The 27,582-nt window shown below is 41.8% G+C and overlaps 2 protein-coding genes across 5 annotated transcripts in view; one reads left to right on the top strand and one right to left on the bottom strand.

Annotated features, from left to right (window-relative positions):
• myo7aa (myosin VIIAa) overlaps positions 1 to 11,027 on the bottom strand; it is a gene marked incomplete at its 5' end in the record, with an annotated part of 29,846 nt that extends 18,819 nt beyond the window's left edge. For 2 of the 4 annotated variants that reach the window (XM_084558930.1, XM_084558932.1), the window contains 5 exons: positions 310 to 431; positions 511 to 695; positions 2,301 to 2,453; positions 2,781 to 2,894; positions 11,010 to 11,027. In XM_084558930.1, the coding sequence (XP_084415056.1) occupies positions 310 to 431; positions 511 to 695; positions 2,301 to 2,453; positions 2,781 to 2,894; positions 11,010 to 11,027 (592 nt within the window). Of the gene's footprint in view, positions 1 to 309; positions 432 to 510; positions 696 to 2,300; positions 2,454 to 2,780; positions 2,895 to 3,918; positions 4,024 to 10,115; positions 10,230 to 11,009 lie in introns of those variants that run through there. The other 2 variants (XM_084558931.1, XM_084558929.1) reach the window with 2 other exon arrangements.
• Positions 11,028 to 18,639: 7,612 nt separating this feature from the next.
• Positions 18,640 to 27,064, top strand: LOC311497768 (flotillin-2-like). Its single transcript, XM_084558140.1, has 11 exons — positions 18,640 to 18,767; positions 19,921 to 20,002; positions 20,565 to 20,655; positions 21,873 to 21,996; positions 22,274 to 22,392; positions 22,963 to 23,076; positions 23,170 to 23,289; positions 23,506 to 23,720; positions 24,517 to 24,700; positions 25,105 to 25,254; positions 25,398 to 27,064. Exons 1-11 carry the CDS (start codon positions 18,719 to 18,721, stop codon positions 25,428 to 25,430), a joined length of 1,281 nt encoding a protein of 426 aa, XP_084414266.1. The 5' UTR covers positions 18,640 to 18,718; the 3' UTR covers positions 25,431 to 27,064.
• Positions 27,065 to 27,582: the final 518 nt, after the last annotated feature.

Below are 27,582 nucleotides of genomic sequence, written 5' to 3'. Positions count from 1 at the left end.
TGCAGTATTGTCTTTCTCTGCGACGTTAAACGAAGCCTGTATCACACACACTGAGTCTAGAGGATGTAACTGAGTGACCGATGGTTTTATCACCGGCTCAACAAACAACATAATGCTTTAAAACGTAAACTTCATGAAGCTTAGATTTATAATAGAATGTTTTCACTAGTACCTAATGAAGTGGCCGGTGATCTAGCTTTCGAGATGCAGTTTCCGCCATATTTCAGCAGTTTAATTGATTCCATTAGTCTCTGATTAATTAATATCTTTGTCTATGTTCACGTACAGTGTGCCAGTGTGCGTTCCTACCTTCTAGTATGGGGTTGGCCTCCAGGACCTGCTGCTCTATCCAGGAGTGTTGACCGCTGATGGCCGCCAGGAACTGAAGGATCAGTTTGGTGCTCTCTGTTTTTCCCGCTCCAGACTCTCCACTGTGAAGTCAAAAGGTTTCAAGTTCAAATCAAAGTGTGCAGAATAAAACTCTTAGACTGGGGCTCTTTCTTTTCCTACCTGATGATGCAGCACTGGTCGCGGTTGTTCCTCTGCATGTTGAAGTAGCAGTTGTCCGCGATGGCGAAGATGTGAGGCGGCATTTCGCCGATCTTCTTGTTGGTGTAGAGGCGGATCTGGTCGGCCGTGTAGATGGGCAGCAGCTGGTAAGGGTTGACGGCCACCAGGATGGAGCCGGTGTATGTCTGCGTGAGACAGTGGACGAATAAAGGCTTCGTTGAGACGGATGGGATGGTGGTTATTTATAAGAGTGAGCTATAGGACATAGAGCAGGCAGGATGTGGATGAGGAATGAAATGGTCTCAGTAGCTCACTAGAAAAATGACTTTAGTTTAAAGTCAGACTTTCAGTTTTTGCAAGTAAAGCTTCCTTGTAACTTAAATTCTTTAAGAAAGCATGTCTAAGTTTTCTGTTGGTGTGAATCAAAGCAGTCTGATGAGCTTATGAGCTCTGTGCAACAGATAAATTTCGAATTCAAAGTCTCGTTTCACAGCTGGGGGATCAATAAGGGATTAAGATAAATCTGCAACTCACTATTCTTGACGTAAAATGCAAAATCTCCTCAAAACACTGTTTAATCTGCTCTCTGATCTGTTACCTGTTATAGGCAGCACCAGCATCTAAGCTGCATTCATTTGAGGTGAAGCTTTTCTAAAAAAAATGTTTCTGTACCAAATCTTTGTGGTAGAAAGTTGACAGAAGAGCAGCAGCGACACAGTCATACACGTCATCTGAGCACCGTGGAGTTTAATTCCTGATTAGTTAGAGGACTATCCAGTTGCATGCAGAGGTATTTCTTTCTCTCGCCCCATAATTAAATCCAAAAGGCGCGTTACCAGACTCATATTCTGATGAGAATTGATGTAGTTTTGAATAATTTTATTGCTGAAATGAAAGTCAAAGGTCTTGGTGTTGAACACGTCAGACTGTGTGCTCTGTTGTTTGGGGAGAGAGAGCAGAAAGCTGGTATAGATGATCTGACTCTCGTAGCTCGGATGTTGGACGATGACAATGAGAACGTATCAGTGTTCGCCACCGGAGAGCAGGCGGCCATGTTGGAAACAAATCAGCATGCACTGCAGGCTGAGGCGCTGCTGAGCCTGGTTACCGGTGAGCTGAGGTGAATCAGTCCTATGAAGCATTTTGACGTGTCCTGCAGGAACATGACACCTCAGGACGATGCAGAGCTAACATGAAACATCCAAAACAGGGAACATACGTGCAGCTGACAGGCAGAGCTTAAAAGGAAATGCCGTGTTTGAGGTCATGCAAAGGATTGCATCAAAGGTGCAGACTAAACACGTGCTTTAAATGCATTTAGTGGTATGTTTTTATCTCACGAGCTGACTTACCCTGCCACCACAGTTTGTCTTTACAGCAAAGAGGAAGAAGGATCGCAAAGATGGAAAAAGAGGGAATAAAGCAGCAAGATACGGAGATGAGAGCAAAGAAACAGCCAACAGCAGAAGTCTGAGGTCGGATTGGTGAGAAGATAAAGTTTATAAAGACCATCCAAGCCCTGTTTGAAGAGCTCCTCAAAGAGACGACGTTAAGAAAGACTTTACTCTTCCAGAAACCATTCATCTGTTACTCATATTAACATCTTCACTGACCTGACATCAATAAAACGATCACGTCGTAGTCGTTGAATAAAAACTGATCTCAGACATTAACTTGTTCTACAGTGTGTGTGGATGATAAAAACCTGCTGATCTGGACGAGAACACGTCATTTTTAGATCAGTTTCCTCTGTAAGTGACGACCCACGTGTCAGACTCAGTCACACTCACATATATGAGTTTTTCTCTATATCTGATGAGCAGGTTGCGGAGGATGCCGGCTTCGTTGAGGTCCCCGAGGCGGATCATGTCCTCCACCCCGTGGATGGAGGTGGGGTGCATCGGCTTGATGTTGGTGGCGTTCTGGGGGGAGATCCAGTGCTCCTGGAGGAAGAGGGGAAGGAAAACCAAAAAATACTTCCACTGTCTCAATATATAAACAAAATATAAAACCCATAAGGAGTCAACGCTGCGCTGATATTGACTCTTTTGTTTTGAAACGTGGCTGTAAAGGTTTGTTGTTTTGTAAGAAGATTAGCAGTAGACACTAGTTGCTGCAAAAAGTCATACTTGCAGGATTAAAGTATAAACATGCTTTTCATGCTCAATATCACAGCCACGGATTAAAGACAGATTAAATGTGAACATCCTCTCTAAGTCTTGAGTTGCTCCCCACATCCTTTCTTTAACGAATGCAGGTGTTTCACTCACATTTCCTTCATCGTCCAGGACCTGGATCTGACCCGAGTCACAGAGCTTGACCACTGCACCGATCGGCACCTCAAACTCCCGTCCAGTCTTCAAGTCCAACCAGACGTAGTCGCCCTGCAAAGAGGACAAGGATTAAAAACTGGGAAACTGGGAAAGATAATAAGACGTGATCGTATGAGAAAGTAGAAGTAAAAGGGAACCAAGTCTTGATTGCACCGTCTTCATGAACATGATTTCAACATTTGGACCTAAACTGCAACTCTTGGTCATTTCTGGCATCACTTCATTACAAACACCTGTGCTGTTCACCTGCTCATTTATCCAATCAGCCAATCAGTGGTGCAGTGGTGCAATACACAATATCATGTAGATACAGGTTGAGAGTTTCAACATTGAAGCATGATCTCAGTGACTTGAATTGTTGATGCCGGCTGCATCGATCAGCTTCTTGCAAAATCTTTGTGCGGGAACGTTGGTGTGGAGTCTGTCCGTTGGGAACTGATTATTAAATTTCTTTGTTGCTCTGATTGGTTGTAGGATCTAATTGAGGTATGACACACGCCTCATAATAAGAATCAAAAATGATGTTGGTCGTGTTGTGTTTGGGTTTTTTTGGGAACATCTATTGGTGGTGTCCACCTGAAACTCACATGGCTAGAATCTGTTAACGTCTAGAGTCTAGACCAACTTCCCCACCCACAGCTTTTTTTATTTGGTCTGGAGTCTCTCCGTTGGGAACTGATTCTGCTCCTGCAACGATCTGCTGGACCAATCAGATCATTTGGGGCGGGGCTTCATGAGGTGATGGATAGAAGAGTAACAGTAGTCATACATGTCATCTGAGCGCCATGGAGTTGAATTTGTTCACAACAAAATGAGGTTGTCTCTGTAACGGTTGAAACGCCACACAGTGAAATCTAAATGAGTCTGTCTATGTCAAGCTACTCTACTTCATGGAGAGTTAACAGTAACCTTAACCATAACCTGCCTTTAACCTTGAACCAAGTCTTCACAAAGCAGACTCAGAGTTGAAAACCACGTCATTTTATCAGATATAATATATAAAACACTTAAACACAACAAAGATGCCACAGAGGACAGACAGTTACACTATGCCTCCTGATATTTGGCAGCGTACCGGCAGCAGCGTGGTGTGTTTCATCGCCGTGTTGACGTTGCGGACCAGCACCCATTTGGCCTGATCCTTCTCGTAGAGCTCCACATAATCCCGACGCTTGTACATCTTCCCGCGCAAACCCAACACACACTCAGACAAAGATATCCAGCCTCCTGTGCCCAGCGGAAACGGACAAACATCCAAAATGTGCAGGTGTGTGAACTGATCTGACGTCTTCCTCCACACACTCAGAGATGGAGAATAAAAGTTCAACTCCAGCAGATCATGATCTCCACATCACGTCTGAAATGTCCTCAAAGCGATGGAAAAGAAAAACAACCTGAAGTCTGAGAGGAGCATCCTGGTTCATGGACTTCTTTCAAACGTCCCTAAAAGCACCCAGATATAAGTCAGCTTAAAAATATTTTACAGAATCCAGGTCATTATCAGGTCACTACCACGTCTCCACTGTAGAAACATTTTGGGACAACCCCCCAGCTCCGTCTCTCTCTCTCTCTCTGTCTCTCTATCACACTCACACTTTGTTAACCCAGCCTCTCACAACCTCCCTGTCGCCCATGGCAACAAGATGTCACTTCCTCCTCAGGTATTGGATTTCTGTGTCAATAAATGGGATGAAGATCCTGCAGGTAGAGCAGCGTAAACAGTGTGTTTCCATTACAACAGGTGATGTATTGATACTGTTGATAACAGCAGGGTCATTTATTAAATGATCAAATTTAATTTTTTTTGTAATTTGTTAAGCTTGGCCATAAAATCCAAACTTATAATCAGGTAAAAGACAAATAAGTGCATCACCACTACATTATTATGATCTACAAATATTATCTGGAGTCATTTTTTAACTTTGTTTTAAATCAAACTGATGAAAAGCTGTTTATTCCCTAAGGATATTTGAATATTTATTGATTTTTTTTTATTTGTCCTGCTAGATAGAACCTCATCTCCTCCCTCCATCAAACATGGGGGTGCTAATGTCCTGGTTTGGGCCTGTTCTGCTGCATCTGGACCAGGACGTTCTTGTCATCATTGATGGACCAATGAATTCTGAATTCTACCAGTGAACGCTAAAAGAAAACGTCTGTCCATGAGCTGAACGTGAAGAGAAACTGGGTCATGCAGCAAGACAACGAACCCAAGAACACAAGCGGCAACTTAGACCAGAATCTGGGACAGCATCTACAAACATCTCAGACGTGGCTCGTTGGTCTAGGGGTATGATTCTCGCTTAGGGTGCGAGAGGTCCCGGGTTCAAATCCCGGACGAGCCCACTTATTGGGAGTAGTTTGACTTTGTTTAGACATGCTTTAGTTCATCTGAAGAGAAACTGGGTCATGCAGCAAGACAACAAGCCCAACGAGCCAAAAGAACGGTTAAAGAAGAACAAGATGAATGTTTAGGAACGGCCAAGTCAAAGTCCTGACCTTAATCCAATAGAAATGTTGAGGAAGGACCTGAAGCAAGCAGTTGATGTGAGGAAACCCACCAACATCTCAGAACTGAAGTGGTTCTGTTCCTCCAAGCTGCTGTAGACCACTGATCAGCAGTTACCAGAAACATTTAGTTACCAGGAGGTCACAGCAGATACTGAATAAACAAATTCAGTATCTGCTTCATTAGTTTGATTGGGTTCGATATGTTTGTTTTAGTTTGGCACACTGACGTTAGCATTTGTCTCAGGACCGTCCAATCGGAGGCTTGTCTCTGTCTGTTCCTCTACTCTACCTGGTGTGTGTCGTCTGAGATGTGAGCTGATCACTCTGAGCTGAGTGTGTGATGAACAGTTGTTGGAGTGTGTGTTACATATGTGTCAGTTTAATTAAGTAAATACTCCGTCTGGCAAACTGAGCCACCTGAACATTACACCATCGAGCACCTGTCTCTCTCACGCACACACACACACACACACACACACACACTGGGCCATAAATAGGAGTGAGCCGGGCTGACTATCAGCAACCACATGTTGAATTATTTAACACTGAGGATCTGTTTGGTCTCTGTCCTTCTCTCTGTCCTCTTTCATATTTCTTACTCCCCCTACATCCTTCTCTCCTTTTTTCTCTTATTGTGTTTCTTTAAGTACTGTTGTGTAGATAGGTGTAACTCAGATGTAGTTATCCACTGGAGAATCTTCTCCTTCCAGCTCTCAACAAACATCACTAAAAATGTTGGCAGACAGTTTGAATGAAAGGTGTATTAATGTGTTGACTTCATAGTTAGATTTCAGCTCTCAGTGTAGTTGAATGAGATATAAATAAGATGGTTTAAGAGAGAACAACAGGTAGGATACATACAGGAGAGACCAGCACTGTTAAAGGTGTGAAGGATAAAATAAAATAAGTGTGTGCGTGTATACATGAAGCAGCATTTACATGTGCACATGTGCAGGAAGTGATATACGTGTGATCTACGAAGCTTCCAGGTTACGAAACCACAGTTTTACACATGAATGTCGCCTTGAAGGAGAACTACTGTTTTTTACAACCTTTACCTTATTTCTGGCATAAATTTCTGGTTCATCCACAACCTCAGAATTGGAAGAATATTCAGCCATGTTGCAAAAAACTAGCAGTAATAAATTACAGGTAGGTCAATCTACAGACCCAGGATGATGATAACAGGTAACTCCAGACTCAACAGAGAATAGCATAGTGTATCATAACAAAATATTAGTGAAATGAACACAGTAATGCGTTATTTAGAGGTTGTGTTTTGGTGCCCCGGTCACTCCCGCTACATGGATATACGCTGATCTAATTATCTCCTGAAGGAGTGCAAATAACACAACAGTTATATGGGTGAGTAAACGATTATATTTTATGCTAGAAATAAGGGCCAGGTTGTAAAAAATACAGTAGTTCCACTTTAAAATCAAAGAACAACCGTTTCTAAACAGGAAACACATCAGATTGCATTATTATACAATGATTATAAACTCTAATTGGCTGCACTGGCCCTAACCAGCGTGCACCTATGTTCCACTACACAAGATATAATCTGGACAGATTAGTCTGATGAGTATTTTCCTTTCAACAATAAAAGCAAAGACTAGAACAAAGTGTTGCACAAATGTAAAAGCTGTTTTAGTTTTGGTTAGTTTTGCCCAGCTGTGCAGCATCAGCCAGTATTTTTGTATTTATCTTAAAAGTCCTTTAAAATAAAGATTCGGGAAAGATTCTGGTTTGTTAATGGTAGGGGACGATCGTTGCCATGCTTACGATTGGCTCTTGCAAGGACGATCTTCTGTCTTCTAGTCTCTTTCTTTTGGTTTTCTGACTTGTAAAGTTTTTAATTCTGTCTCCTCAGCGTAGCTTCTAGCAGCAGATCGTTTGCAATGAGCTCAGATATAATTTAACCTGCTTTGACGACTGGAGCTGGTGAACGTAGCATTTAGCAGCTAAAGAACTGAGAGTGTTTCCCTCATGAGTTTCCATTTGACTTTGATGAAATCCTATTGACATCTAATAAATAAAACACAAGCGCCAAGTCTGATAGACAAACTAACAACGGTTAAAGCTCCCGGTTAAGTTGAAGAGAACATGATACAGTTCAATAATCACCAACAGAGCGACGCTTACGCTGCACACATGCAAATGACTGACTGACCTGACTTCGATTCAAACGAGCTTTTAGCTGAGAGCTAAATCCCAACAATCAGCCTCATATCGACAAGTTTTCAGCACAGCGTTTCACGGGCCTGCGGAAGATTTTTACAGAGGTCATTAAAGAATCGATGAAGCCCTGAGGTCAACAAACCAGACAACGCCTCAAATGGAGACGGCCTCAGGGTAGTTCATGACCCACTGATCATCACAGGAGAGTGTTTTCCATTTTCAGCACCCAGGGTGAACAATAAGTGTCAGTAGTACGTGTGCAAGATCCTCCAGGAAATACAGATCTGTTTGATGTTTATCAAATTCAGAGGGGGCTGTATTTAATCTGTGCACAATAATTAAAATATACGGCATCTACGGTGAAAAGAGCAGACTGATGTAGAGAAAGACAACAGTTTGTTTAAACATGTGACTGAACAAACAAACTCAGACAAGCCTCAGTGCTGGTCCGCTGTCAGCTGTGATGTAATGTCCACGCTGCCTGCAGTGGGTGGGTGTATGCCATCATCATCTCGTTCTTCAGGTAAATAATTCAGGCCAGACGACGTGAGCCAGGTATTCGCTTGCAGCCGCTAATGTCACACCAGTGTGGAGGAGTGAGACGAGAGAGAACTGGCTTCCAGGAAGGACGTCCCGTGACTGAAGACTCACCATGAACAAAAGTATTTCCTATAGAACATATACACATGTCTACAAATCCACAGTCAGGCAGATTGAGAACAAATGGAGGAGATCTAGAACCGACTGTTCCCCTCCACAGGAGTGGTCCACCAACAAAGACCACTCCATAACAGTCTGAGAGGTCCCAAAGGAACCCAGGGGAACTTCTAAGCATGAATCCACCATCAGGGACCTGCTGCAGCTAAAAACTAAAAACTATAAACTGATGAGAGCTGAGAGGGAATCAAAACAATAAAAATGTTAGCCTGAAACAATATAATGTGCAAGCAACCCTCCAGAAACCTGTTGTAAATGTACAAAGATTAATTATTCGTCTAAGGGTTCGCTCCAGCTACAGCTTTATACTTTCTAGTTACTCTAAAAGGTTAACTATAATTCATACATCTCTCTCCAGGGTCTGTAAAGTCAACATACAGCTCAGTGTCTGTCTGCAGACCTTCTCCAGGTGAGAGTCTGCCCTCTGCTGGTGTTTATGAAACCTGTATCAACACTTTGTGCTCCTAAGAGGATGAAACAACCTCTGAAGAGGCATTTACTCTCTACTTACAAGACCCTGAATCTCAGACTAATCCAATTACATTTCTGGAAAAGACATCGATTAAAAAAGGCCGTAGGAGCAATAAAAGCATCTCAGCTCATTTGCATTTAAATAGGCCATAAAGACAAAATCAAAGGTCAGCTGGTGAAATACAGCGATGAGCTAATTGTGCTGGTATTTGTGACTGAATAAACTGAGGCATAAAAACACAGAGAGACAAACGGCTGTTCTTACTGCTCCAGTGAACAAATAACATTAACACTTTGTCTCTGTTCTGCCTCCACAGAGAAAAGAGAAAACAACGCAGCAAAATGTTCCTGGGACGTTCAGTTTACAGCAGGAACATTAGTTTCATCAATAAAATGTAGTTAAAGTGTGAAAAAGGTGTGTTGTTGTTGCAGAATGGCTCCTTTTACTGGTATAATATTAGTTCTGTTACTGGAAGGTTGTGAATGATTATGGTTATTTATAATAAAACAGGCTCTGTCATAATGTAATATTGTCATTTAACAACTTTCTGTGAAGGATCAGGGGTGACAAAAAGTCCTTTAAATATCACGACTATTTCTTCAGATATTTTCGTGTTTTTTAAATAAATAATTTTATAAGCACACGTGTTTTTCATCTAAATATATCAAGTAACTACAGCAGTCTTAAAGGAATCTTATTATAAAGGTTCACTAAAAGTTTAGCAATCTCTCTCCAGGATCTGTAACTATCTTTCTGCGGACTCTGCTTGTCTCGTTTTAGTAAAACATGGATGCTTCATGACTGAGATGTGCACACATCTTAATTTTAAGTCAGTTTCTTAGTTTCACTCAAAACTGAGCTTGTGAAAGAAGCAGAATTCTGTTCTATGTGATCTGTGACTGCATATAAATATGAATGCTCACCCATAACTTTATGACCTGCCTAATATTGTGTAGGTCCAACGTTTGCTACTAAAACAGGCCTGGCCTCCACTAGACCTCTGAAGGTGTGCTGTGGTATCTGGCACCAAGACATTAACAGCGGATCCTTTAAGTCTTGCTGACTGAGTGATGGACCCTCCATGGATGGGACCTGTCCTCCACATCCCAGAGATGTTAGATTGGATTGAGGTCTAGGGAATTTAAAGGCCAAGTCAGCTGCTGGTTCACCTCTTTCCTTTCCCTGATCACTGCAGATCAGGAACACCCCCACAATCAATCACAATTTATCAAAGTCTCTCAAATAACTTCCACTTAAACATTTTTCCTGCTTCTAACATCAACTTTGAGGACATCCGAATGATAACCAGTGTTAACTTCACCTGTCAGTGGTTATAATGTTTTGGCTGATTGGTCAACAACCCATAACTGAAGCCTGAAACCAGAGTTTACCTTGATGAGGGTGATGCACCTGTAGCTGAGGCGGCGTACATTCTCGTCCCATCCCTCCAGCGGCCAATCAGATCCCTTCCTGTTCCTTTTCATTGCCATGGTTACCACATTAACATCCGCACACCGTTCGGAGTGCGACAGATACGTCTACAGAGAGTCGGTCATGTTGTAAAAAGACGCATGAGTTTCTCAGTGAACTGAACCGTCTTCACAGGAAGCAGGTTTTTGTTTTCTCCTCAAGTTGAAATCAAAAACTTCTTCCAGTTTCAGGAGTTTCGTCCAAAAGCTTCACCCACTCTGGCAGTAAAACCAAATCCACAACCGTCCACCTCCTCCCATAAAAAAACAATTAGAGCCTGGTTATCCAGCAGCAGCAGCAGTGTTTAACTCACACACACACACTTCCTGTCCAGTTCAGTTTAACTTCACCTGTTCAGTCTGGAAGCAATGTGTTATGAGGCAAACATTCCCAGCAGAGGCTGGCGGAGGCCGGTCTCTGATCTCTGTGTGTTTTTTATTTGTCCCACTGGCTCGCCCCATTTGTGCCTCCACACCAGGGAAACGCTGTCAGAGCTCATTAATCGATCGGAAAGGCAGACGTGTTCAGCTACGCGTTAACTGAGCATCAAAAAGGCCGACACTGAGGCCAGTGTATGCTTAGACACACACAAATGCATCCAGCATCCATGTGTGTGTGTGTGTGTGTGGAGACAAAGAGGATTCACTGAGAACAATGCAGTGTGATGAGCAACTGATAGTTAATAAGTGTTGTTGTACACTCACTGCAACAAGCTGTAGAGATTGAAACACACAAAGACGACGTACAGTAGACAAACTGAAGGTGCAGCTATAACTTTTGTTTCTGTTTATGTGTGTGTGTGTGTGTGTGTTTACCTGCTGTAAAATGACCATGGTTCTGGTTTATATCCCCGTCACTGGACATCAGCAGTCACCTGTAGATCCTTAAAAAACAAAGAGAATGATCATTTATTCATCAGAGGAACATTTATTCCTTTACTGTGTGCAGCTTTCTTGGTTTTATCTTTAGGTGTTTCTGATCCAACATTCCTTCACATAATTAGAAATTATCTGAACAAAGAAGAAACCTGACTGGGCATCTGCCACTCTATGAATAACACACAGGAGCACTCTTTGAAAAATTGAGGCCAGGCTCTAGTTAATGGTCTAGTGGTTTACGGAATTTGCAGTGTTGCAGGCTTCTGATTATTTGCAGACAGTGGTGTTTGAAAGTGTTGAAGACACTGCATGTAAACAAACTCTATAGACAGTTGCTCATAAATGACACAAGTTCTCCAGCAGCGCGTTGTTGGGACAGATGAAATCAGAATAGTTTAGTTTGGGTCAGTAGGTTTCCAGCATGTTCAGCACGGATCAACGTGGAGGTGGGAGAGCAAACGCTGAAGATGAGACAACCCAGCTCCAGGAAAGGACAAAATGTGGAGACGACACATTAAATCAGCATTAAATGAAACATGCAACCAGTAAATCAGTAAAGTTTGCAGTTGACAAATGTATGAGCAACCTTCTACGCCGTGGTCTGCTGGAGCTGTGGTATCACAGAGAAGGACAAGAAAAAACTGGACAAACTGATAAAGAAGCTTCATCCTAGGCTTTCCTCTGGAGCAGGTGACAGGAGGATGCTGGACAAACTGTCAAACATCCTCTCCTCCCCTGTATAAGACTGTTAGGACCTCAGGTGGCTCCTTCAGAAAGAGACTGCTGCACCCACAGAAGTAGAAGAAGGAGCTCTAACAGCAGCCAGACTCTTTAACTTCAGCATGTGTTAGATCTGCTGCTGAGTTTGACCCAGACTGGTAAATATATCAAGCAATGAACCTATTTATCTATTTATCATTCTGTGCAATAATAGTGGTCTTTTCTTAAGTGTGATACATTCATTCATTCATTCATCTTCTGTAACCGCTTGTCCTGTGAAGGGTCACGGGGTGCCTGGAGCCTATCCCACCTGTCATTGGTCTAGAGCCAGGGTCCACCCTGGACAGGTCTCCAGTCTATCACAGGACTAACACAGAGAGACACTCACACCTACGGCCAATTTAGAATCACCAATGAACCTAACCAGCATGTCTTTGGACGGTGGGAGGAAGCTGGAGAACCTGGAGAGAATCCACACAGACACAGGGAGAACATGCAAACTCCACACAGAAAGGAACCAGTGGATTAGAACCCAGAACCTTCTTGCTGTGAGGCATCAGTACTAACCACCATGCCCCCCTTAAAATATTTACTCTTACATATTTTTTTATTTACCTCATTCAAATCATTTTAATCCAACGTGTATTTCTGCACAGTCTTGCCGCTTTAACAACTAAATTTCCCCTCAGGAATCAATAAAGTCTGTGATGCATCCTCAATAAATGGGACGGTACAAGAACTCATCTATGTATCTGGACTGTATTTGGTCAGATGCTACTTTGAATTGAGAGAGTAGCTGGTCAGCGACTGATCCATTTCACAAAAAAACAAATACGGACAAGAAGGCAGATTGATAAACAACTCCTCGGTTGTTTTCTGAGTTGTTACTCTGGTTGAGTCCTAGAAGAGGCTTTTTAAAGAGGCATCCCTGTACAAATATAGCTCAGACACACATGACTGTACAACACAACAATAGAATGAGACATCTGGGTTTAGTTTGGTTCCGGTCAACACATACAAACAACGGTGTGTGCGTGAGCGCGGTTATTAGCTCCAGTAAATTATTCAGACTCCTTTAATGAGTTTGATCCTTTGACGTTCTGACACACGGCAGATGTGACACCTCAACCTCATTAGAAGTTTTCTTCTTCAGCTTCAGTTACGCCCGAAGCCCCGAGCAGAGTTAGATCCTATCACATGTCACCCGTGATGTTCTGCAGCACGACGGCTAGTGGGAGATATTTAATAAGAAAACCCTGTGATGTGATCATTATGATGATGTGATGATTGTTTCTGGGTTCACTACATTTATAACGGTGCAAAATCTTTTGAGTTTTTTAAGGATTTCTCATCTATACGATTTGATTTATTTCAACCTTTTTGGAAATGTGCACATTTACTCATGCTGAGAGTTAATCCACATTAACAAGAGATGAAAATGAGCAGCAGGTGGAATCAGGAAACACTGGGAGGACATCCGGAAATCAACGGAGACAAAAAGCTAAAGCAAACAAATTCATGAAAGATTAACAACAAACTGAGAAAGAACAGAGGCAGGACTGATGGGCTAATGAGACACAGGTCAAGAAAACAATCAAGAAGAAGCAGGAACCATCAGAAAGAAAAACTCTTTTCATACTAAAACAGGAAGGACGTACAGAAAAAAGTCCAAGGACCAAAAATATCAACAATATGACTGATTTGTTTTGTTTTTGAAAGACACACAAAAAATGATGGTGTCCAGAAACCTCATGTGAGTGACACACTGAGCTTTTCACCTTCATTATCCAGTTTTATTTGCATCATTTGACCTTTGGCTCCTGGAAGCAGAGACAGATGATCTTTAAATAGAGGATTGATCCTGAAAGCAGAACTCTAACCAGGAAGTTTCACCGTCACTGGAAGCATTTAAAGAGCTTTCTAATAAAGACAGACGCTATAAACTTCCCTCGTTACACGACTACACCAACGGGGAGTGCTAGTAGTAAAATATCAGGTGGCATTAAGATGAACTAATGTCACAAAACACACATTAAACTGCATTTACTCCTGTCTACATGTTCACCTTTTATATCAGTTTTTAAAAAATGATAATTATTGTTAATAATCATTTTTATTTTGCTTAAACTCTCCCATCATATAGATGCACCTCATATCTTCCGTTATAATTTAACAACAGCTGTAAGAAAAATGTAAAAAATGGATTTGACTCTAAGTTAATTTCACCAGAGAACAGCTAATAAACAGCTGAGGAGAATTTAATTTCAGCTTCATTTAACTCTCTCTCTTTTTCTCTCTTTGTCGCTCTCCATCGCTGACCTTTGTTTAATCTCCAGTGGAGGAAAGGTCATAAAAATAAAAACGATAATAAATACAGAAAGATGTACGGTCACATAGACACACAGTGACAACTCATGAGATGTTCGTCTCTCTCTCTCTCACACACACACACACACTCTCCCTATCAATATTTCAGCATCTAATTACCCCCACTGAGGTCTGGGACAAAGGTTGAGTGCAGTCATGCTCTGTTCGTCTACACATATCAGATTTTACAGCCGCAGATTAAGACACATTAGCAAAAAGAGAGCGGCACAACAAAAGTGAGACATCCTGCAAATGAGACAAGATATTTAGAGATGGAGCAGAAAGAGAGAGAGGGGTGATGGACAGGAAGTAGAAGAGAAAGTAAGAATGATGTGAAGGGAGGGATTGAAAAGAAAAAATAGAGTAAGAGAGGACGTGAGAAAGGATTGTCTCTCTGAAACTTTCTTTTTTTTTCATGAATAAATTTCTGCAACACTCAGGACAGGCTGCTTGTAAGGGTGCAAGGCTATTCCCATATTTAAATGATTTATCACCTTCCTCTCTGTTTGACCAACTATTTCCTCCTTGTAATTGTACCAGTTTGTTCCAATTTCTCCTCCTGTTCAAACAGACAACCGCCTTCGCTGCGACATCCTGGAAGAAAGTGGTTTCTGAGATAACTCAGAAGATAAATGTCTGATTCTTTAGCTGCCAAATCTCTATTCTTGAGCTTCCTGCTGCAGCCAAAGATGACACAACAGTAGTCATTGCATTCAGAGTTATGTTCTCCTTCGCTCATTAAAAGAGTCGGAAATAAAGAATGAAAAGAAAATCCAGAGTAGAAACCTGGTTCCCTTCTCCTCCTCAGAGCTGGACGGTTTCTCCTTGAGAGAAGTTAAAAAGTTGGATTGTGGAAAGCTGTGCCCATTGTCCCATCGGTGTAACTTTTGTTTTGATCATAACTGTGCAATTTTTTATCCAGCATCAATAACAATCCAGACCCCGAACCCCCCAGAGGTTTTTAATATGATTTTAATATATCTTTATTCCTGGTCATGCTTCTTATCTTATACTTGTCCTTTAATACATGATAATTAGATTATTTTCTTGCTGATGTGCTGATGCTACTGGATGCTGAATTTCCCTCAGGATCAATAAAGTATGTTTGAATCTATCTCAATCTTAAACTTTATCGACCTGAACTAATTTAACTTGCTGACCAGTCTGTTACAGTCCATCAGCCTAAATCTAGTTCCTGCCTGCTGGTAGGACAAATGTGGATTAACATGGATCCCAAAGGCAGTCGTCTGTTATGTAACTCTGTGGGGCAGGAAAACTGGAAAGTTATGGTGGTCTGGACACATTAACTCACTGGAGTCACCCCAATTCAGTAATACCAACGTGAACAATGACACTTTACCGGCCATTAAAGTCTACTTCTGGTTACAGAGTGCTACTGCACATTACAAACAATATTTTTGTCCATAAAGCGTCCTGTAGCTGCAGGACACTTTATAAAAAAGAAATGAAATGTCTCAAGTGAAGTAATTTAAAGACAGCGTGGGTTGGAGATTACCGAGATGACCTGCAGCCTCCTTTTAGCTTGCGGCTAGCTGCTACAAGTCTACAACAACACATGCAGACTGAATGATCGAGTCTGTGAAGTCTCTATCATCCAGATCACCAAAAAACAAACAAACAAACAAGCTGGGTGACCGGTTATTTTGGTTTAATGCTAAAACTTTCTGCCGCTCCTTGGCATCAGTAATGAGATTTTGAGGCATGAGCAGCGATTGAGTCAGATATTTTTACTGATGGAGACCAAACCAGAGCTAAAAGCCACATTCTTAAAGTGATACTATCAGATGTTTTTATTTTCATCTTGATTATCTGCTTTAAATAGGCTAAAAATGTCAATTCATTCAACTTCAAATCAAGATAAGAGTATGAAAGCTTTGTGAGTACCCAATTTAACAGGTGTTTAACTACAACGTTACTTGTAGGGCATCTTATTATTACCGGTCTTAACTTTTAGGTCTTTCTTTTGATGCTTTGTTTTTAGGAAGGGAGACTGCTGGTCTAAACTTTGCATATGACAACAAACATCTTGAATCTTGAATATATACAACTCCATAGAAGTGTGTCACCTCTTTATATGTAACTGGTGATGATTGGAAGAAACAAGAAATGCAGCCGGACGCCAGCGCAAAACAAACAAACACAGTAAGGAGATTATGCACAAAGCTAGCGTGCCTCTGTAAGCCTGACGGACTGACGGACTGACTGACTGATTGTTTGCCCTCACCTCTTTGTGTGCTCTGAAGGCTTCTTGCTCGTCTCTCTTCCTTCCTTCCAGTGCTGGTCTCTCCTCTGATGTCCTGTCTGCTGGATGGACGGATGAAGAACAGGAGAGCGAGACAGTGGAGTCTTTCTTCAGGAAGTGTAGAGAAACCTTTTCATCCCACATGGTAGCACGTTCATTTTTCTTCTTTCCAGACTTTTCTTCTGTTTATGTTTAAGTCCACTGTCTTTTCTCTCTCTCTCTTTCTCTCTCTCTCTCTTTCTCTCGGCAGCAAAGGCTTCTTCTATTCACTTCCAGCATTAAATTCTCAAAGAATTGTCATTTCCTTCCTCTGTTCTTTTCTCTTTTCCTCCCAACCTCCTCAATGTGAAAGTACACAGAGGTATAAGAAGTGAATGACTCCCTCCTCCTCCTCCTCCTCCTCCTCTTCCTCCTCCTCCCTCACTCCTGCCCTCCCTCTCTCTTTCGTGATGGTATTAACAGCGACACGGCAGCGACCTGCTCATTCACTGCCACTGATCCCTGCTGCAGAAAGAGAGAGGGAGAGAGTTAGCGGGGGGTGATGAGGTACAGAGGAGGTTGTAATCAGACACAAAAGCACAGAGATAAGCTGCACACAGGACGCTGATGAAGGTGACAGAAACAGGGCAAGAAAGAGCCAGTTAGATACATGCAGGTAGCCTAAAATACTAAAGGTAGTAAGAACATGTATGGCTTATTTTTTTGTATATACTGTGTTCTATTTTTTATTCCTTAAAAGTGTCTTGTTCTTGCATGTCATGCTGCTCACAGGGAACAAATAAAGTTTAGTGAATCTGAATAAATTACACAGTTAAAATATTTAAAATGAGAGAAAGGTGTCATCATTTCAAAAGGTGTTGCCGTGCAGGGACAAACAGAGATAACAAAGATCTGGATGCATGTGATGTGAAACCAGAGGTGCAGCTTGTCTGAAGGTAAAGCAGACAAACTCCTGCTGACCCAGGCCTGCATGGGATAGGAATGCTTTCCAGTTTGGTGTTACTGCCATCTACAGACCACAGAGATGAACTAAAGCACAATAAAGGTGACATCATGTCATGTTATAACTTAAGAGCTTTCAAAAAAAACAGTGCAGCCAGAAAGAATATATCAGAAGTTAAATTCAAATTAAATTCAGATTAGAATAAGTTATTAATTCATTGTGTACCTTAGCTCTTGCTTCTCCACCAACAATAATATTCTTACAGCATAAGTAGTAATGAAGACCAGTCCACCTAAACGCTGTACATTCCACCAGCTTTGCAATTTTCCACCTTTTCCACCGTGTTTTACAAGCTGCATTACTCACTGACATGAAAATGGCAACCAGACAACCACCCACTTGCCCAGATGGCCCCCTGAACAGTAAGGAAGTGCGGCTTCATGTCGGCGTTGGTTCCTGGTCATCTGTTGCTTCCAAAACAAACATGTAGCTGTGGCCACAATGAGAGATATTACAGAGTGATGTCCCCCATATGAGATGTTTTTTTCTTAATTGATTAATTGAGAAGTGGCCAGATCAGGCATAACATTATGACCACCTTCCTAATATTGTGTAGGTCTCCCTTGTGGTGAGTCATCAGAGAATGGACATGAGCCTTCTGAGGGTGTCCTGTGGTGTCTGATCAACAGAATCTTGTTAGTGTGGGGGGGCTTTGAGGATCATCCCACAGATACTTGATCAGTTTGGGATCTAGTGAATTTGGAGGCCAGGTCAACACCTTGTGCTGTTCTTCATGTTTTTTTTTAGTTGTTCCTACAGTGTTTTTGTGTGTGTGTCTGTGTCAGGCTGCATCCTGCTGGGGATGGCTGCTGCCATCAAGGAGTGTCATTGCTATGGGGTGGGGGTGCCTGGTCTGGTCTAGGTGGGTGCTACATGTCTAAGTAACATCCACATGAATGAATGCCAGGTCCAGAAGTTTCCCAGCAGAACATTGAATTGACACAAGATGGTGAATGTTATTCACTTCTCCTGTCAGTGGTCATAATGTTGTGGCTGATCGGTGTATGTATATATATTTAATTTAAAAGTATTTAATTGTATTGTATTGTATTGTATTGTATTTTATTATTTTATTTCCGGGAAGTGTGACGCCTCCGAGCTGTTGACAGTGACGTCATTGCGTTGTCGCTGGGCGGGGCGGGGCTGTCGTGTTGTTGTTGCTGGATGAGAATCCTCTGTAATCACGCCAATCACTCTGGGATTAAATACCGGATAACACCAGCACCATCCTCTCCGCGAAGGACCCCACTGTTTCCTAGTTTTAAATTTGGTCTTTTTCTGTCTCGGGTCAACATGGGGAACTGTTTAACTGTGGGGCCAAACGAAGCGTTGGTGGTCTCCGGTAGGTGTTCCCCTTCGTGCTAACGGTGCTAGCGAGTTATCATGGTGACCGAGGAGCTAACGGTAAAGATGCTAGCTAGCTAGCTGGCTGGCTAGCTGATGTCACTGTCAAATAAAACGTTAGTTAACCGGTGTTTTCTAAGCAGGCTGTAATCTTGTAACGTCAGTCTCAGCACACTTGGCTTCACAAACCGTAACGTTAGCAACCATGTAGCCACGATGTGTTGAATTGATTTGATTCATAGATTTGGTTCATCAGCTCAGGAATAACGACGATGAAATAGGAGTAAGTGACGGATTTAATGAGCTCTGGGGGTTATTTATGAGCACATGAATCCCGCTATATCACAGAGAGGGGCGGGTTTACTCCCCCTCCATCAGCTGTAGTCAAAAGATGGCTGTGAATAATTAAGAGGTCAGAAATATACAGAATTAAAATAAAATAAAAAATCTGAACGAAAAGTATTACAGTAAATATGGTCTATTTTGATCTGTGCATTAAAGACTATCATAACAGATGCACTCACTTGCCAAAACATTAGGTACACTGATGAAAACTAATGCTTTTTATTGTAACTGTCCTGCACCAAAACGCCCCTTCATGAATGTTCACGCATCAGTAAAGTGGTAATTCAACTGTATAAACATTATGGAGGATGTAGTTTGTGGTGCCGTTAAACTGGATTGAATTAAACACTAAAGAGTTCCTGTTATTTACTCTCGCCCACTGACTAAAATGTCAAAATAATAGGAACACGTGTCAGTAAAACACAACACGGTTCAAAAGTACTACAAACCGCAGCGTCCAAAATCAAAACACAGTTGAATCACAAGTTCTCTCAGTTATTTGGGACTGGTGTTCCTAATGAAGTGGCAAGTAATTATAGATTCAAATGTTCATTAAGCGTGTGGATCTGGAAAGACACTGAGGTATCATCAAACATCTAAAATTGATCATTTGAGAACAAACTAATAAATACACATGATTTTGTTTTATTTGAATATGATAATAAATAGTTAAATCTTATCCTCCATTCTGCATTTTAATAATAATCTCAGCCCTTTTATTCAAACAACCACAGAGGTTTTGAATATATTTCTGTGCTTCGTTTCTGGTCCTTCTTGTCTTTATTGGAGCTGTTTTCTTCCTTCAGGCGGTTGCTGTGGCTCTGATATGAAAACCTACATCGTGGGAGGCTGGGCCTGGTCTTGGTGGCTCATCACGGACGCCCAAAGGTGACAACAGAGTAGAAGCAGTGACACCACTTTGTATTTGCTTTGTATTCAGATACACTGAATCGGCGTGATCTGATGAGATGAGAATCTACACAGACATGTTCGTAGCTCCCTGACTGGAGCAAGTGCTGCTCATTACACATGAGTGGGTTCTGATTAATCGCCTCGGATGGATGGAGGGGCCGAGGTTTTTTTTATAGAGACCACAGGTGAAGTGGGCTTTGAATGTCCTCAGAGAGTTGAGTCCCATTATCTGCAGGCAGTCAGAAAGCAATCAGAGGATGAAAGCAGTCGGGTCATAGTTTGTCTCGTATTACGCTCCGTCGGTTTCTAATGTAAACCAGGGGTTTTTAGTTTCACTGTGCCTGACAAGTACTGAAAATGAGAACTGCCTCCTAAAGAGTCTTGTCAGATGTGAAACAGTTTATTAGAGCATTTTCATACTCCACACATTTTGTGTTTACCTTTAACCACCTGTATACTCTAGTTTGTCTGAATGCTGTGTTGTAGTGTCAGTGTGATTATTTAATAAGGATAATTTTATGTGTTTCTTTCTGTAAAGGTTAAGCCTCGAGATCATGACTCTGCAGCCCCGATGTGAGGATGTGGAGACAGCAGAGGGAGTAGCCATCACTGTCACAGGAGTGGCTCAGGTAAGACCCACTCCCAGCATCTTTCTCGCCTCAACACACCAAACTGATATCAAGGAAATACTGGAAATGAAGGCTCACTGTGTCGTCATGTCTCCTGTGTCTGGACCAAAAAGTTGCACTTGAACACACCACAAAGACTACAGCCAATGACCAGGTGGTACATACCTGCACCAGCGTGAAGAGAAACAACTCTCCCTGTCAGCAGGGGGCAGTACTCTGTAGTCACTATTCAAAAGGGGAAACAGGAAGAGATACACACCACCTTGGCTTGATAGGACTAGGTTTTAATTGCTATGGCATGAGGCCTCTTCCTCCTCTACTTACAGCTTCATTGCCTATTTCAGCCTTTCATCACAAGTAGCTCTCTACAAGCTGATCAGACCTGGGTGAGTGTGGCATAGTGGCCACTTTGTTATTTGGCAGCTTTCCCCGTCTCCTTTCACTGCAGCCACTCCTAGTGAATGTGGCAAGGTCTTTAATTGCCTCTTTGATGCCCACTTCCTTCAGCAGCCTTATGGTAGATGGATCACGCTGATCAGTTAGTCTGCTTATTGTTCTTTCTCGATGATTTTGTCGTCGTTGGAATATTTGTTGATTTAAACGTACAGATGAGATAAAGATGAAACATAAGAAGAGCCTTCTGTGTGTTGTTTCTTGCTTTTGTCACTTCCGTGTCTCTTCTCGCTGCACTGGTTTGCTTTTCTGAACAGCCAATCAATCTTCTTTTCATAAACGGTGCATCTGGACTCGGTACAGCGAGGTATCCCAGAATGCATTTCGTGGGCGTCCTGCTTCCTCCAGAGTCTGTACTCCAGAATTTAACTTCTTAAGTCCGAACTACTCTGTGTGCAAGTCCGATGTTTTCTTTCTTGTACTGATAAATGTCCACCGTCTCTGCTGCCAAGTCAACAAACCGCCATCAGGGGTCAGACTAGTGATATTAGTGCTGGTCACCGAGCAAAAACTAGGGCCACAAATACTTTCTAACGGCCAGGCAACGTCCGACCATCGGCTGGAATCAGATGCTGTTTTCTTTGATTTGATAGTTCCTGATTGAAATAAAACCTTTCCAAGTTTAGACTCTTTTGTTTCGACATTTGAGGTACTAACATTCATATTAAACAACGTGTTCTGAGCATTAAACGTGTAACGCTGCTGATATTCTACCGTTGATAGATGGTGTCTGTTAACCACTTAAATCACTGTGTCTCCTTTAGGTGAAAGTCATGACAGAGCACGACCTGCTGGCTATAGCCTGTGAGCAGTTTCTGGGTAAATCGATAATGGAAATCAAATACGTGCTCCTGCAGACTTTGGAGGGACATCTGCGCTCCATTCTCGGTATGAACAACTAACACGACCCACGTTTGAGTCGGTCAGATGATTGTTTTCTTTCTGTTATAAAGCCCTCATCAACATGAAATCAAAAGATTCTTCATGCATTAGTCTTTAACTTGAATTCGGTTTGTTATCTATCACACGTATTATTATTTGACATTCATGCAGCATTAGTTAAAGAATTCAATGCTGCTGTTAAACGGTTATTAAAACTGTTGTTTTCCATAATTAAAGAAAAAAATAAAACTGAATAGTACTGAGACATGGATTTCTTTTGCAGGTACTTTGACTGTGGAGCAGATCTACCGGGACAGGGACCAGTTTGCTAAACTGGTGAGGGACGTGGCCGCTCCGGATGTGGGCAGGATGGGCATCGAGGTCCTGAGCTTTACCATTAAGGTGGGTCGGTGGACACAAGCTTCTGTTTACCTGAAAATCCTCTTTAATTATAAAATGAAGATAATGACGATGTGAGCGTCCAGTGTCGTGTCTTTTTGAGCCTGGATAGCTCAGTTGGTAGAGCATCACACTTTTAATCTGAGGGTCCAGTGTTCAAGTCCCTGTTTGGGCGAGGTGATTTTTAGTAGTAGTGGAAAGAGATCTGGCATCTTAAGCGTCCACTGGTCTTACTGTTCTCACTTCACTGTCTACAAATAGACTTATTAAATTCAGAGAGTAAATTTCCCCATGAGAAAAAGATGAACATATTTTAGGAAATGAAAATCTAGTTTTTTATTTAAGACTTCAGGAGGGAAATGTTTGCTGAGCTAATAAATCAAGTGAGAAGCAGGATCATTTTACAAAAAACATATGCTTACACCTTCAACCTCTTCTTCAGAGGCTGCTGTGTAGTAAACCCCGTATTTATTCCCCAGTCCACCTCCCGAACCAAAGAGCTGCCAAACTGTATTTCGTTCTTTTTCACCAGACAAAGACAATAAAAGATGACCTGCTTGTGTGTGTTCACAGGATGTGTACGATAAACTGGATTACCTGAGCTCCCTTGGGAAGACCCAGATTGCAGCCGTCCAGAGGGACGCTGACATCGGTGTGGCCGAGGCAGAGAGGGATGCTGGGATACGGGTAAGGAGACTCTAGCAGGAGGGAAACTGTTTCCATTAAATCCTGCTGCGCTGAATGACTCCAGTCATCTGCTGCTTCTTCGTCGTCTCCTAGGAAGCAGAGTGTAAGAAGGAGATGATGGATATCAAATTCCTGGCCGACACCAAGATGGCCGACTCCAAACGAGAACTGGAGCTGCAGAAAGCTTCGTTCAACCAGGAAATCAACACCAAGGTGGGTACAGGAGGACCAGTTAGGTGCTGATATGTTGAACTGTTAACAAGCAGTGGCCCATAAACATTTGAATTATTCAGTGAGTAAAAGTACAAAGGGAAGTACATGCATGCAAAATAACAAATACTACATCTCACCTATGCTGAAATACAGTGTCAAACTGAAACCTCCGCTGTGTGTGCTTCGGATAAGTGACGCTATATTTACACTTTTCAGAAAGCAGAGGCTCAGCTGGCGTATGAGTTGCAGGCAGCCAAGGAGCAACAGAAGATCCGGCTGGAGGAGATTGAGATCGAAGTGGTGCACAGGAAAAAAGAAATCACCATCGAGGAGAAGGAGATTGACCGGACGGACAAAGAGCTCACCGCTACAGTCAAGAGGCCCGCCGAGGCCGAGGCCTACAAGATGCAGCAGCTGGCTGAGGGAATGAAGTGAGTGAGGAATTAAAGTGGTTATCAGTCTGATTTATGAGATAAAAGGTCACGATCACTGAAAAAAACTAACTTCACTCTTCTAGAGGCACAGTGGTTGACTGACATGAAATGATTCAGGGAACTGAGTAGAGTGGGGGTTTAAAACATCTGGTTACAACTTTGATGTAATCTTTCGTAGCCAACATGAGCAAAAAATGTTGAGTAGCTGGAGGAAGAAAAATGTGGCCAAGTCAGATTTCAGGTTTCTAAACATAGTGGAACCTTTTTATTTAGAATGTCATGTTCTGCACAGGTAAAGGTGAAGTTAAAATACTGGAGGAGAGATTGTATCACTGCATCCTGGTCATGACCGCAGGGAAAATTGTGTCTGAACCGTGTAAAATCTGGGCCACTTTAAAGGTATCACAGTAAAACAAGTCAAACCTGTTATAGAAGAAGCAGTGAAGAATATTTCAAATGTATTTAACATCTACAACAAATCTTTGTTTGATCTTTTAGTTTAGTCGACCCTGTTGTACACAGCAGCATCATCACTGAAGCTGATGATTATCTGTGACACCGGTTTGAAGCCGAGCACTCACCACGCCACATTTCTGTCTGCTGTGGTCATTCTGGCTCCATTTAGATAACGTCTCTCTGCACGGCTATCAAAAACAAACAGGGTTTGAAATGTTGTATCATCAGACGTCGTTTAGAGCGAAGCAGCAGCAGCAGCAGCAGATTGTGTGAAACGCGTTGTTGTCATCCCAACGCAGTAACTGCTATGTTTAATAACTCGGTTTCTCTGCATCAGGACAAAGACGGTGCTGATAGCGCAGGCTGAGGCTCAGAAGATTAAAAAGATCGGCGAGGCGGAAGCTTTCTCAATCGAAGCGGTGGGGAAGGCAGAGGCTGAGAAGATGAGACTGAAGGCTGAGGCCTACCAGCAGTACGGAGATGCAGCCAAGACTGCTCTGGTCCTCGACGCTCTGCCCAAGGTAACACACACACACACACACTGATGAACTCTAACTGTCAAGTCATTTAGAGTTCACCGGCTTCTAACTGTGTCATCAAACTGGTACATCCAAAAAAAACTGAGCTGAAATAAGGACAACTGGACTTGTTAGTTCAGCTTAGAAAGAAATACTGGCAGCAAAGAGTCAATTAGCCTAGCTTAGCTTAGCAGAAAGACATCTCTCCTAGCTGTGTCTAATAAATCTGCACATCTGCTGATCAGTACCATGTTTGATGACACAAGAACTTAAAAACATTTAGCTTCAGGAAACCAGCAACACACCGAGACACATAGAAGGAACCTGTTCTCTGCATTTAACTGATCCAAGCGAGCACATGATCTCTGATTCCCGCTTACAGTAAAAACTTCACCGTATCGTTTCAGATTGCTTCCAAGGTGGCGGCGCCTTTAGCCCGGACCAATGAGATCGTGATTCTGAGCGGGGAAGGCAGCCGTGTGACGGGCGAGGTGAACCGCCTCCTGGCTGAACTTCCCGTGTCTGTCAACGCTCTGACTGGAGTGGACCTGACAAAGGTAAGCTTCTTTATAATGTAGTTAGCCTGGAAGCCAGTGTCTGTGCTCCTGGAAACACTTCTAAAACACTGGATTAAACAAAATGTTGACGATGACTACTGTCCCTGAAGAAGAGTCTGAACGATCTGTCCTCTGTCCAACAGATCCCTTTGCTGCAGAAGATGACCAGTTCTTAAACCAGAAAACCGAAGACTCCACGTGACTCAGCCTCTGTCGTATGCACTCTCATAGACTGCCTTTAATACACTTGAAGATATTTGGTTGTTTTATACGTCTACTCTGTAAAACCAAGTGAATAATGAAAAACCTCTGGTGCCTTACTTTATACAGGACCAGAAAATCTGCATGCACTGCTGCTCATTCATCAATTTATTTATTTATTTATTTATTTATTTTTTAGTTTTATCATGAGATTATTTGTTTTGTGTTCTAATTTATTCGTTTGTATTATTTAAATTGTATTTATTGGCCCCGTTTGTATCAAATGTCACTGAAGAGGAGTCTGCTGTGACGGTTATATTTTATTTATTAAGTGGTATTTATACACCGGGCCCTGCTTTTTCATACAACGAGCCCACTGCTGTCGCTATTTACATTTTGTTCATTTATATACCTCGTTCTAGTGACACATCTGCATTCTCTAGATAATCTGAATCTTTTCTCGTTGATCGTAGTTGTTTTTATTTGTGTTGTACATGCATTGTTGTTTTTTTTTTCATGTAACAAAGGTGCTCAAGATCTTAACAGAAGCCCTTTTCGTTGTGCAAACCTCCACCTTTAATCTGTGTGTCGCTTCACCAGCTGGTGATATCATGCATGAGACGTTTTTTTTTTTATTATTTATTTATTTATATAAAGACAGGAAAACGGGTAGAAAATTCTGACCGTGTGCTGATGTGATTAACTTGTAACGTGGTTCTTAATACGTAGTGTGGGGTTTTAAATGTAGAAATGTTGCTCGTTTCGGCCTCAATCATGAGTAAAGACATGGTTGTTGTTAAAAAAAGAGAAAAAAATCACTGAAAATAATCGGCTTAGAGTTGTATGAAGTAAGTTTATATTGTGGAAATAACGTGATTAGATTTTGAAAATGAAAGGCCCAGACAGCGATGCCAAATAGAGTAGTCAGAAAGAGGGACCAGGGGGCCGCCACGATGTTTAATGTCATGCTATTATTATCTGTAGACGCTAAGCCATGTTCAAGAGAGTGTCAACAAACCAAACTTTTAGAAGAAACACTTTCTGTTTGTATGTTTCTGCACTGACTCGGTTTAAATCAGATATACAGTGATGTTTTAGCAGAGTTTGATCTATTTTAACTGTGATAATGTGGTTTGTAATTAACACAATTCTTCAGTTTTAATCCACCACTACTGCACACAGAGTCCGACTATTTCTTTTTTATATAAACGACAGGGGACGGGTTCAGAATATATAATGAGTATAACAGGTCGACCCCTTTCACCTACATGTCCAGAAGAACTGTCTTCTTTTAATACTGTACAGAGCTGCACTCACCTTCAATAAAACCAGAACTGGCCTGACAGTGAAGTTCAGTCTGAGCGTCATCTCTCCAGCAGATGAAACGACAGAGTAGTAGATTTGTGTCACGGCTGAAGAAAGAGACAGAGGTTTAGAACAGACTGTTATTATTGCTCTTGATGTTTTCCGTGTTTCGTCAGTCTCTCATCCTCGTTCTTTCTGTGCACACCGTGTGTTTAATGGCCATGAGTTCCTGTATGCTCTTGCTGCATGTCATCCATCTGTACGCTCACTCTTAACTAATTGTCATTCTAATAAATCAAAACTGTTATAATTAATTTGTTTTGCTGCCGTTTCCTATCCTGAAAAATCTTGGTTTGAAAAAATAGAAACCAATAAAATTAAGTCTTTAAAGATTATCATCCAGGTCAGGATTTATCCAGACGGTTTAAGTAAAAGCAACAAGGCCTGGTGAGTTTTCTTTGACTCTAAGTGGCTTCTTTACTTCCAGATGATTAGTGGGAACTTCAAGTTTTGTTTTTAGGAACTCATCCAAATTAGAGGAACTGTTCAGATTAACCTGGGTGTTTTTTTTTTTTTTCTGACCCATTAATGGTTTAAAAAGGTGACGGCAATAAATGACACTGAGATAAGGCTATATAAAACAAGACCTGTGGTCATGTGAAATCTAATTTAGAAATACTAGATACATTTATTTTGTAATTTAAGTAAATTATTGGTAGGATTTTGATGTCTATCTATAACATTTCCCTGTGAGGAGATATCTTGACTGCGGTTGCTCTGCCACTATATATTTTATACAGTTATATATATTATATTTGATAG

The sequence above is a fragment of the Chelon labrosus genome, assembly GCF_963514085.1.
Source record: "Chelon labrosus genome assembly, chromosome: 13".
NCBI classification, from domain to species: Eukaryota; Metazoa; Chordata; class Actinopteri; order Mugiliformes; family Mugilidae; genus Chelon; species Chelon labrosus.
This window is presented reverse-complemented; position numbering and strand designations above follow the sequence as displayed.

Bases quoted from the DNA above. Each gene is read 5' to 3' on its own strand.
- LOC311497768 (XM_084558140.1), top strand. From the start codon at position 18,719: ATGGGGAACTGTTTAACTGTGGGGCCAAACGAAGCGTTGGTGGTCTCC. The intron at 22,393-22,962 runs GTGGGTCGGTGG...GTGTGTTCACAG, and splicing joins TCCTGAGCTTTACCATTAAG to GATGTGTACGATAAACTGGA. The intron at 23,077-23,169 runs GTAAGGAGACTC...GTCGTCTCCTAG, and splicing joins AGAGGGATGCTGGGATACGG to GAAGCAGAGTGTAAGAAGGA.